The sequence below is a fragment of the Anneissia japonica genome, unplaced genomic scaffold, assembly GCF_011630105.1.
Source record: "Anneissia japonica isolate Jap-2015-1 unplaced genomic scaffold, ASM1163010v1 scaffold288256_len377385_cov191, whole genome shotgun sequence".
Lineage (NCBI taxonomy): Eukaryota > Metazoa > Echinodermata > Crinoidea > Comatulida > Comatulidae > Anneissia > Anneissia japonica.
The window spans coordinates 49,293-62,161 of record NW_022721455.1 but is presented as its reverse complement, the minus strand read 5'-3'; the positions used below and the strand labels follow the sequence as shown (position 1 = coordinate 62,161).

The 12,869-nt window shown below is 34.7% G+C and overlaps 1 protein-coding gene across 1 annotated transcript in view; it reads left to right on the top strand.

The window, feature by feature from the left end:
• LOC117111558 overlaps positions 1–12,869 on the top strand; it is a 29,497-nt gene that overhangs the window by 15,658 nt on the left and 970 nt on the right. The window contains exons 13-22 of the mRNA XM_033254497.1: positions 548–673; positions 2,250–2,366; positions 2,769–2,885; positions 3,811–3,957; positions 4,574–4,690; positions 5,308–5,424; positions 8,146–8,254; positions 9,807–9,899; positions 11,301–11,372; positions 12,179–12,250. Coding sequence (XP_033110388.1) covers positions 548–673; positions 2,250–2,366; positions 2,769–2,885; positions 3,811–3,957; positions 4,574–4,690; positions 5,308–5,424; positions 8,146–8,254; positions 9,807–9,899; positions 11,301–11,372; positions 12,179–12,250 — 1,087 coding nt within the window. The remainder of the gene's footprint in view (positions 1–547; positions 674–2,249; positions 2,367–2,768; positions 2,886–3,810; positions 3,958–4,573; positions 4,691–5,307; positions 5,425–8,145; positions 8,255–9,806; positions 9,900–11,300; positions 11,373–12,178; positions 12,251–12,869) is intronic.

Below are 12,869 nucleotides of genomic sequence, written 5' to 3'. Positions count from 1 at the left end.
TATATCCAGCGCCGATATTATGGCTGTAGGTTACGGGCCCCTGCCTTAACCGCCGCTGACATTCGCCCACAGGGGTGGCGCCAGCGAGGAGAGCTTTCCCCCTCCTCCCGTCAGGGAGAAAAAGTACAATTCGTCGGGGACGAAAAAAATTATATGTATTTTCTACATATTAGTAGACTCCAAAATCGATTAAATAAGACTTTAAAACCCCTAAATTGTTAAAATTTTCGGGGGCTTCGCCTTCGGACCACTTTCGAAACCTTTCAATCGAAGCTCGACCACGCCCACATTGCTTTCGTCGGGGGCATCGGTCCCACGTCGGGGACCTCGCCTTAACCCCCCACCCCCACCCCCGTCGGGCAAATTATGGCGCCACCCCTGTTCGCCCATACATTTGTAAAAACTGATTTAATCTCAGATAAAATAGTACAATACTCCAAGTATCGAAATGCACGCCAACAATCCCGATACGAAGGCGTGCATTTAGATAGTTGGAGTATGTACTATACTATCTTATATTTTTTTTTACTACGGTACTACTTTTCAGCTGAAGACTCTCAACTGAATTGCCCAGCTACTAGTTTTACATGTGCTTCCGGTCACTGCATATCATATTCATTCTATTGCGATCATAAGCCAGACTGTCCCGACAATTCTGATGAAATTAATTGTAGTAAGTTTATTATAATTACCGTACTATTACTATTATTATAACATGTGTGTGACGTGTTCCTATGAAACCTGGACAAAGTTGCAAAACATTAAAACTTTTTTTATATAACTATATTCTAGAATTTATATTTTTATTTATTTCAATTATTTATTCAAGACCCAAGTCAAAACACCAAAAACAGGGTCACCATAAAAATACAATATGATATATATGATATGTGTAAAGATTGCAAATACATAAATTACATTAAAATTCATTTGCACACATTAACTATTGAAAATTACATTAAAGGTTATGTTTATTACAATTAAAAATATCGATATTGGGAAACATTTGAACTAAATTATTATAAGAAAGCACAACACGACGAAAAAACCATTATTACAAACATTAACACAATAATACTGAACTTTTAACAAATGATTATCATAATACGAAGCTTGCGCACACGTACATGAAAATAAAATTAGAATCAAGGTAACGACTTGGAGTTCAAACAATATTCTAGTAGCATGAGTCTGAGATATTGAATTGTAGATAACTGAACAAGAATCAAGGGATGGAGTAATTAACAATGTGTATATACTATAGTAAATTTTTCAGGTGGTGTAAGAATTTGGCAATTTCTTCACATCAGCCCAAGCAGCCGGTTTACTTTTTTCTATGGCTTTATATGCAGTTAAGCGTTATCAAATTGGTCTCACACGATCTACCGGGTATAAAGCCATGTTGTTCTGTAGCAATGTAAGGATAAACGTGGTCCAAGAGTTACTTGTAGACCAGGCGCTGAAATACTTTCGATATTGGTAAATTAGTGGGTTTATTAGTCTTTTAGTCCATAATGATCAATTAAATACTGTCTCTTATACACATCTAGATGTGTATAAGAGACAGGCGATTGTGCGTAACTCGTGGCATTTTTTTGAGATATCGTGCGAACAGAAAATGGGAGAAAGAAAGAAGAATAAGAAAAAAAAGATGTTGATCCTGACAATAACAAGAGGTGATCCGGTAGTGTAGCGGATCACCAAAAAAAGATGATGATCCTGACAATAACAATAGGTGATCCGCTAACGTTAGCGGATCACCAAAAAAAGAAGATGAAGATGATGATTCCGTACAATAACAATAGGTGATCCGCTAGTGTAGCGGATCACCAAAAAGATGAAGATGATGATGATGATCCTGACAATAACAATAGGTGATCCGCTAACGTTAGCGGATCACCAAATAACATCCAAGAAGGTCACAGTTAGTTACACACGTACATCCCATAAGTCCGTGAGATTTCATAGGCCTACCGTAGGTAAACATAGAAAGAGCAATACAGTACTGTAATAGTAAAACTCGAGCGTCAGTAAAACTCGAGCGTCACGACATTGCGAAGTGTCTGATCTTGTTCCTCGTGTCGTACTCACTCGAGTCCATCCGAGATGGCCCGAGTGAAATTTCATGCAAATGTTTCGTACGGAAAAAAAAATCGCTTCCCGCTCGGGATCAACAAATTACGTTGGTGAGTAAAGTGATGTCACGATTGGCTTATCGTAAATTTTATGAGTTAAATTTAAATTTTCAGTATTTCCTGAATGTGGAAAATCCGATCATGAATGTGACAATGGTCGTTGTTTGGAATCCTTACTGAGGTGTAATCGTATACCAGATTGCATTGATAAAACAGACGAGTTAAAGTGCGGTAGGTAATGATAAAAATCAAAATATTATAATTTTCAAGTTCGGACTCATTTTAATCCTACTGAACAGTGGCGTATCTAGCATTATTAAAATGGGGGGGCGGGCGCGACCAAAATATGAGGGGGCGTGGAATTTATTTTCCGTGGCCACGCCCACTGAAAAATATTGCTTCTTAGATTCCTAAATACACGTTAACCGTGACAGCATAAGCATAAGCATAAGCCTAGTGGGGGGGGGGGGGGGGGGGGGGGCGTGCGCCCCCCCACGCCCCCTTGGATACGCCACTGCTACTGAATAAGGCTATATTACACAGACACCGTTAGAATGTACTGCTTGGACTGCTCGAAAATTCAACATATAGAACTTTATTGATAGAATTATTTGGTGGATTTTTTTATATCAGGAAAGTGTAGCGATTCATATTTGCGATGTAGTGATGGAAAGTGTGTTCCTGAAAACCACATTTGTGACGGAAAACAAGACTGTCATGATGGAAAAGACGAATCAATGTTAACGTGTTGTAAGTATTTTTTCACCATAATAGGACTACTCACATTCCCTTCTCACACCATTTGACATCATACGGAGTACCTATTGCACAAATTTACCAACATACGCACAAACGACCGGCCACCACATGTAGTTTCCGTCTTCTAATTGACTATTGCAGGCTCGTAGGGCCAGCATCTACTGAGGTGGTGTCCTGGGCTTAGGGTTCAGAGGATAGAGCTTGAGTGTTTTAGTAAACTTTAATATATAAAGCATTTTCAGTTGAATATAAAGATAATAATTAAAATTATCGTAAAAAGCCAAATTCTAATGGAAAAAAAAGTATTTTTTGTAAGTGTAGTTTATTTAAAATAGTTTAAGAGGTTTTGCTGAAGTGGGTTTGTCAAAACCCCTGAAGATGTCCTCGCTATATTAAGCTTGGTGTTGGATGTCACGAGGTATCCGTAGTACCGTATGTTGCCTATGTGTAAGGCTTAAGATCTACTGCACCCAAAGACTATTACCGATAAAGTTCTTCTGTACGAATCACAGGAAGTATAGGCCTACTTCACAGATAGTTTTCCAGACTAATATGTAGGCGGTGGAGGACCCGGGCTAGATTATTTGCATACTCATTGTAGTATATAACGTGCAGTCACCACAACTTCCGAGACCGCATGACATCTTTTATCAATACTTGACCACGTGTGGGTACAGGGCTAACTCTGACTACTGGGCCGCAAGGCAGTCTGTTGATGTAAAATTATTTGCCCAGGTAATGTAGGCCTACGTGCCTGCAAAACCTGCCCATCCCGTGATAGTTAATTTCTATATTATCTGCTATACACATATTATATATATATATATATATATATATATATATATATATATACAGTACTTTACCATGATCACTGATAAGACAAAATCTTTTAACATTTAAACAATTATTGAAACAGCTCACATGGATACATCAACATGCGGTGTTAACGAGATTCGATGCAGTAACCATCTTTGTGCGGACAAGCAATACATTTGTCAGCTTCAAATGGATGAATTTGGAAAAATTCGAGGCTGTCAGGATCGCAGTCACCTAAATCATTGTGGTACGTAGATTTTTTACTATTTTATAATAAAGACGCTGTGCAATACTCGATGATGCTGTTTTATTCATCCCGGTGGCTCGTGAGCGCAAACTAAAAAATGTCTCATTACTGTTGGTATAGTTCAGACTAACATGGCTAACCCACTATTTAATGGCATTTCATCCCAACAATCGATCTCCTCAACTTGAGTTGTAACCATAAAACGCCTTTACCTCTGAACGTATCAGAAAAAGAATCTGATACGTTTCAACAACGTAACAGCACAACGTAACAGAAGAGATTTTTGACAAAAAGTGAATTTTATTTGATGATTTGAATGAATTTATTTGGAATCTCACAAACAAACATGTTCATTTTTGTGGCATTGTATGCTACGTGGTTTTGCGGCGTATCATTAATTGTAGCGTGACTAGTAATATTCTTCAGGGCGCATTGCAAACATTTACGTTATATCCGTTTAATTTGCCAATTACGGACCCAGTGATGAGGACAACACGTATATTACATTTCAGTGTCACTATAGCCTCATGCTGCTGGGGACATAAACATTATTTCTATTGTATGCGTGGACAGAGCATTTATATAGGCCTAAATGTATATTCTATGTTTCACACAGTTTTATTTGCATGTCCTGCTCATACATATAAGTGTCCGTACTCATACTGCATTCCGATCAAAAGCCGATGCGACGGAATAAACGATTGTCATGATGGAGAAGATGAACAATATTGTGGTAAATACTTGATCTGTTATAAACACAACTTTACAAAATAATTGGCATAGATGGAAGTCTAACGATGGCAAGTGAACTGGCCAATGACATTATTTTTCATTCTCTGTTGCTAAGGTCCCACAAAACAATGACGTAAACGTACATACGCATGTGCGTTTGTCAGACAGTACATGTGCGTAAGTGGGACAAACGCTTATTCGTATTATTAGCTTGGTTGATACTCAGAAAGGTCAATTACTGCTATAAATGTCCAGGTGCAGAAAGTAATCATACAGTGCTACAAAAAATACAGTAAAACCCCTTGGGGCTAAAGAAATGTCCTCTTCATAGGGATGTCCTCTGAATAAGGTTGGCTCTAGTGTTAAAAAATACATAGGCCTATTTTTCGTTTTCTGGCCGAAAGAGTGCCTCATAATATCTGTGTCCCAAAGGATAGATTCTACTGTTTATATTTTCAGTGTTCAGAGCAGATACTAGGCTTTCTCTCAGGCTAAAAATCACCTTACATATAGGCCTATTGAATGCCATAATGGACGTATACTGAAAGATGCAGTTGTGATCAAACAATTGGTGTTTTACTGAACCTGTGTTTTTTTTTTTATTTCTCTGATGTAAAGACTATTATAATTGTGTCGGATATTTTAAATGTCAAGACGCCACAAACTGTATTTCCCAATTCGACATTTGCAATGGTATCAAGGATTGCATACGTGGCGATGATGAACTTTTCTGCAGTAAGTTAAAATAATATTTTTACTATGAATATAATAATGCATGTCTTCTAATGAAATACAGTATTAATAATAGTTCCATTGAGTGTAGTTGAACACAATTGGTGGTTAAGATGCTTACCTTCCAATCCTAAGGTTCTGAGTTCAATGCCTGTGACAGACGCTCTCTACAAGCTTTACAGTTTTCAATGATGGGGTCTTATCTCATTGCAAAGCTGACGATAGTCTTAAACAAATTCGTTCTTTTTTTGTTTTTGTTTTTGTTTTTTTAAAGCTGATCCTACTTTATTCCTGTTAAGGTCAGCAATGATATTCTGCAAACCATGGACAAAGGCAATGGTTGTACATTACTTCTACTAGATATAAGTGTTGCATTAAATGCATCAAATTTTGATGCCACTAATCAACACATTCTGTTGACTCGTCTTACATATTATTTTGACACAGAGACGAGTAAATAAAAATCAAACTCAAATTTGGCATTTAAAAATGTTTAATTGAAACGCATTGTCAAATACAAGCCATGCACGTGTTTCGAAATCAAATTAAAACAAATTAAAACAAAGCGGAACAAATGAAAAAGAATGGAATGCTCTGAAAATTCCATGTTAAAGAATGGGATGGGAGGGACTGACAAAAATCTTACGACGAGCTGAGGCGGGTGTTCTCTCTCTGAGATCAGATCAATGAGAGAAAGAAAACCCTGCCTTGCCTAGTGTCAAAATTCAAATCTTGGACGCCCTCAATTTTCCCATTTGACACAGAGACGAGAATATAAAAATCAAGCTCAAATTTAGCATTCAAAAATGTTTAATTGAAACGCATTATCAACTACACGTCATGAACGTATGAAAATAAAATTAAAACAAAGCGGAACAAAAATGATGAAAATGAATGGGATGCTCTGAAAAGGCCAAAAGGCAGGTTCACACCTGGGACCTGACTAGCAGCCTAGTAAACCGTGGCGAAGTCGTCGAATGCCAGTAGCCATTCCTGTTCAGACAAGTATCGTTTCCGGTTCTTGGGACAAATTCGAAACCGCCATTGAACTGTACCGCGTAAGTGTCGAGGGTCTGGGGGTTTGAATGTCAGAAAATTCAATAAACTTATGGTTTCGGGAATAAGGACACCTGCCTTGACTCCATCGGAGAAATCCAAGGGTTTATTGACATCCTCCCCTTAAGAAATTTTGTTGACGGTCGTTCGTATCTTGATAAACGGCCCCAGATGGTGTGTGTTGGTAATGCAGTTACAAACCCTTTTGTCTATGACTTTTCAATTTCTCGGAGTTTCAATTCTTGGCTCACAGTCGATCAAAGTTTATATTATTTACTCATACACTTGGATTTTTGGTTCTTTCAAGCCAGTACAACAATTTTATATTGCAATGAAGTATATCGAAAGATGTATTGCAGACTTTAAACTCTGGATGAGAAACAGTTTCTTGAAGCTTAACTAATCAAAACAGAAATTATTATGTTGGGGTCCTACAAGCAGGTGCTAATGTGTCAGTCTCCGCCTGTTAGTGTTGCTGATTTTGTCATTGAACCAGTCCAACATGTTGGTAATATGGATGTAGTCAATGAAAAATGATGCTGCTGGTGTCACTGCCACTTCATAATACTACCTCAAGAATATCATTAAAATCAGGAGTTATCTTTTCAAATCGGCTACACAGAGCAGATTATTCATGCCTTTGTCACGTGTCGCTTAGATATGGGTGATTCTCTCCTTTAGAATCTAAGCATCACTTATTCATCGCCTTCAACTTTTACAGAACACAGCTACCCGAGTCATAACTGCCACACAGAAATATGAACACATCACACCTGTATTTTAGCAACTTCATTGGCTACAGATTTCGAAAAGAATTACCTTTAAGTTAATCGTATTAAAAACATTAAAATATATTTACTGATTTTCGAACCACATTCCTCTCTGGGGCTTCAGCGTGCTGCTAAACGGAGCGGTAATGCTTCTGGATAGTTTGTAGGCTAGCTCATTTGTTGAGATTTTCCTTAAGCGCCTTGAGCATTTCTTTAAGATGGATATTAGTGCAATACGAATCTTATTTATTATATATTATTATTATTCAAAATACACATACACAAAAAAATTATGTTAATCTCAAATGTACAATACAAGAATGTTCCTCAATTACACACCTAAAACTACATAATCATATTTTTGTTTTTGTATAAATGATGTAAATGGTCAATGTAAATGTTTCTCTGTTGTAGTTGTAAAATCATAATTGGATGTGTTCTTTTTTTAACTGAAATTATTATTTTTAAATAATCGAATTTAATCATGTACTCTGTGTTTTTTTTGGGTTAAATTTTTGATTTCTTTCTGCCTATAATAATGTTTTATTATAGGTATTTGAATGGAGTGAATAAACCCAGTATTTAATATATGCTTGCCACTTTACGAGACTTAAGGAATTAAATCTGCTTAATTTTACTTTATTTCATGTAATAAAAAACTGTGAAATTTGTGAGAAAGAAGGTGCTGCGGCAAGGGAAGCCTGCTTATGGGAAAATGACAGTGAAAATAATTGTAGTATAATACAGGGATATGGTGGAGGAATAACTCTAATTTTATTAATTTATACATATATACCATGAAATATCCTCTCTAAAATTTGTTTAATTTGAATGAAAAAAAATTATTACGTTTATTGTTTTCATAATTACTAGGTTTAATATTTAAATTTTATTTCAGATGTAACATGTCCTGATGGATGCATCTGCGATGGACTTTCGTTTATTTGCTTTGGAACTGATTGGACTGCCGATAAGGCTAATTTTATCTCATCTGAAATAAGATTCTTGTATGCATAAACATTTATTTCAGTTCAAAACGGTTGTATAATCATTGTGACGGTCTACCATCGTATTTTGGCTAATACTTAAAGAATGAATGTTAATAGAACCTTAATAGATCTTTGTCATTTGATTGATGTATTTCATATCACGTGACACATTATTTAATGGTAAAAAACCCAGTAATTTTTATTCGCATCACTTTTCATATAAAAATATAGTTTAATTCCTGAATTTTTGTTATATTCGTTTCATTGCACACATGAGCTTCGTACAATGTTTTTATTGATTGAAAGAAGATGTACATTCCACTTCGAAAAAAAAAAACTTCTTTTCCTAAAATCCAAATGACAAGGATCTATTTTAGGTGTGTTACAGTATAAAAACAAACAAAAGAAATGTTTTGTAGATATTCTCTACATTCCGCTCATGAACATTACTATTCGTATGTCAATCAGGTTACTGGCTACCATAGTAAATGAAATATTTGTTATTTTTACAAATTACCACAAATTACTCTGATTGTGTTTTCAAATTGATTGTGTGGTGAGATTGCAGCATTTTAATGGAGTAATTATTATGCTAATTTCAATTTGTTGGGATTCTGTTAACCTTTATTTTTCTGCAATGATACAATATTTTAGTGCCGCCAAAACACACCAAATTCGCGTTAAAATGCTTAAATATCAAAATACTAGCATATTATTCTGTAATGAAGTATCACAAACCCAGGTTTAATATGCTACATGTTTAAGAATCAATCAAAAAATATATCTTCCATCTTGTTTTTGTATGCTGCATTATTAATATACGCCTACATCATATAAAATATTGATTCATTGTAATAAAAAGAAACTTTGTAAAACTAAATGAACGACAAACAGCACTTTTCAGACTGACAAATTTATTTAATCACAAGCTTTCGACCACGCAGTGGACTTCTTCAGGTGTAAAACTTCTTCAGGTGTAAAACTACTGCTAATAATCCTTAAAGTGGTAGTATAAGTTGACAGTCCCATTTATCAGCAAATTATTAATTGATAAATTTATTTCATTATAATTGTAATTAACTAAATTCGATCGCGCAAGTATAATGCTTATAGATAATTGACATGTTTATATTTATTTAAGTAAAGCGTTTGGCTGAGAGATGTTGTTCATGCTTCTTGCGCTGAAAACCCCGGTTCGAACCAGGCTATCGTCGAGTTTTACTTGCAGTCAGATTGCTCTGTTCCTCAAATAACCCAACTCATGATTAAGCTTCATTTACACTAGACACGATTACGACACGACAACGGCACAATACAGATGCGCGCAGTGTTGAAGAATACAAACTACGCGATGATATGTCATTGTCGTGTCGTGATCGTGTCTAGTTTAAATGTATATTTAAACGGGAGGATCCATTATTTGTCGGTTGGTACTAGCGTCGCTCTGCGGCTGCCGTGAGTCCCCAGGGGAAGGTCATAATTTCCAATTTCAAATATTTGGAATTGGAAAAAAAATGAAAATTTAATCTTTAATTTAAACAATGATAATGATTACGTTTTTCATTTCCAGAAACTTGAGTAGAGTTGTTTCTCGTGGCTCGAATGAATACATCGATGAACGCCTTTTTATAAACACAAGTGCTCTGAATTTCATTGGAATATTGTAAGTAACATAATGCAAAAAAATAAATAAATAAATAGATAAAAACTCCTACACTATCATTAATCTTGAATATACTCAGTTGAAATAAACTATCCACAATCATAGCTATTATACATATAATTTCAGTGGTTACACAAATATTTATTTTTCAATAATGCCATTTCAATGAGGCAATAATATTACGTATTATATAGGAATACAAATGGTAAGCGTTATGTAATGAATATGTTAACAAGAAAGCGGTTGATGCGGTTTTAGATATTCGGCTCTCATCTTTGGAGTAGGTTAATGCTTCGACTCGTCACTGTGAATTTTGCTTGTGTCAAGGCACTTTTCCAAGTTTTCTCTATTTATTTCAAGTGTAAGTGGATAAAAACCATTGAAAAATTAGTCAAGAAGTTGATGGACAATCATACTATACAGGTGCAATTTTTTAACAAAATTTATATTGATATAAAATATAATTAAGAAAACAAATAGGTGTAATTCCCACGAAATTGAGGAAAAATGTATATGTGTATATGTATTCGATAATGGGTGTGATACGTGTATGTATATGCGTGTAAATATGCAGGTGCATATCATAAAAAACAGAGTAAAAAATAAAAAGTAACAAAAAGAGAAAGAAATAAAGGTGAGTGAAACTCCTAGGAAAGATAAGGGTGTATTTCACGCTAAGTTAAGAAAAAAAAAATGTATGTGCATGTATTTGAAATGGGTATATGTATGTGCGTGTATATATATACATGTTCATGTATATATATATATATATATATATATATATATATATATTATATTTGACAATGACTCTGTTGCATTTTAGAACTGCTAAAAAGATAAGAACATTCATCGCAATAGATAAGTTTAGACAAACGTTGCAGCATGGAGGTTGCAGTAATATTTTTTTTAAATGATCTTGGTTTTAAAATTGATCTATCTTTACCATTTTTTGTTTTCGGGATATGAAAAATACCAAAGAAGCCATTAGTTATAATAGGTACTAGAAGGAAATTACTAAAAGGTTAATAATATTAAAATTGATAGAATTAACTCGGTCAAATATTTAGGCAGTACTCTTGATGATGATCTATTTTGTGGTTATGCAAAGACATTACATCCGAACTTTCGAATTCGCGCGACGACATGAACCCAGAACGAGTTCAAGTCCGTTTACAAGATCGACGTGCTTCCTCTGCACAGCGTAGGTCTAAATGGCAACGATAAAACGATAATTGACGTAGCCGCATGCGCAGATAATTGTATGTGAAGTACACGTTCTACATAGATGTAAGATCTTAAAATGTTGTTTTGTAAAACAACATTTTAAGATCTTACAAACAACAAATCTTACAAACAACAAATAATTTTGTAAATGTCTACCTTATATTATATTTTTTTCAGAGATGTTTCGGCAAGTGGCATTCGATCAATACGTCCTAAATATTTTGAAAATATGCAGAATCTCCAAAATCTGTAAGATATTTTATAACGTTTTACCAATTATACCGCTATTTTTTTTCTTTTTGAGAATATCCCCTGAAACTGATCAACAATTTATAACGTTCCACTATACTCCAACACATATTTTCTTCACCTCCTCTACACAAGCCTCACAAAGTATGAAGTCTATGGTCTAATGTTCAAATATATGTACAGAACATAAAAATCTCTATACAAGTAGTGTACTTTTCTATATAGTATCTTTAATATATTTTATAGTTTACATAGTACCGGTACTCTATAACTTTGTATAAAATATTAATGCACTCTACAACATATATAACACTTTATTCATCATTATTCATCATTATCACTTTTTTAAACAAACACAATAAAAATCCTTAAAATACATTCAAATTTTAAATCTAGGCATATTAAAAACACACATTTAAAAAGTACCAAATTAAGAACAAAACGAATCATGGAAAAGCTACTATGACTATTGAATGAATCACTAAATTGATTGATGAATTGATTGATTGATTGATTGATTGATTGATTGATTGATTGATTAGACGGGGACACCTCAATGTATCAACATTACATGGACATTACTTCTTCCAAGCAAATATAATATATGGTTTCATAACTATAACAAATATCTACGACTAGACCCGGAACGATGGCAACGATGGCAACACTAACTTCCCGGCTTATGATTACCCTCGTCTCTCCAAAGGAGAGGCGAGGGTATTGCAACAGCGCACGTCTGTCTTTGTGTCTGCTGTCTGTATGTGTGTGTCCCTTCTCACTATCTCATTATCTTGTTATTGGTTTAGATATCTTCAGGACAACAATATATCTTCATTGGAAGACGGTGTTTTCAAAGGTCTTACAAGACTTCAACATCTGTAAGTATTCAAAAGAGCAGTATAAAACTTGGTTTCCGTAAAATTGCTTCAAGCTATCGCCAACAGTCGTGGGTGACTCTCATTAGCAATTGTATGGAAAATCTAGATCTGTGATATCGCTGACTATTGTCTAATGCCAAGCCTAGAAAATAGAAAGCCTCCAGCTTAAGAGTCTGTACAATTTTATTCTTGAATTTATTGATATGACGCGACAATATCTCTACTTTCATTTTCGTTTGAGACCAACGATTTTTTAAAAAAACCTTCTTACATTCAGAACATCTCGTCTTGAGTATATCTGCCATTTATACTTTTACACTTATTTTCTTTTCCGAATTTTTAACTTGTAAATTATTTTTTGTAGTTTTCTTACTTTTTTTAAGTGTCGATGACCTATATGGGCCTCCTTCAATTTATTGTAATTATACTGTTTTGTATGATAATAGGCCTATAATGACAAAGGAAAATAAACTGAAACTAAAAAAAACGAAACAAAACGAAATGAAAGATTGCTCGAGAGCGTCGGGAGCAGCTACGTAGTGTAGTTTTTGTGGCAAGAGTGTAGCTGCATAAATAGTTCTTATGTTTCACCTATAAAAAAAAAATATGGACCATATTC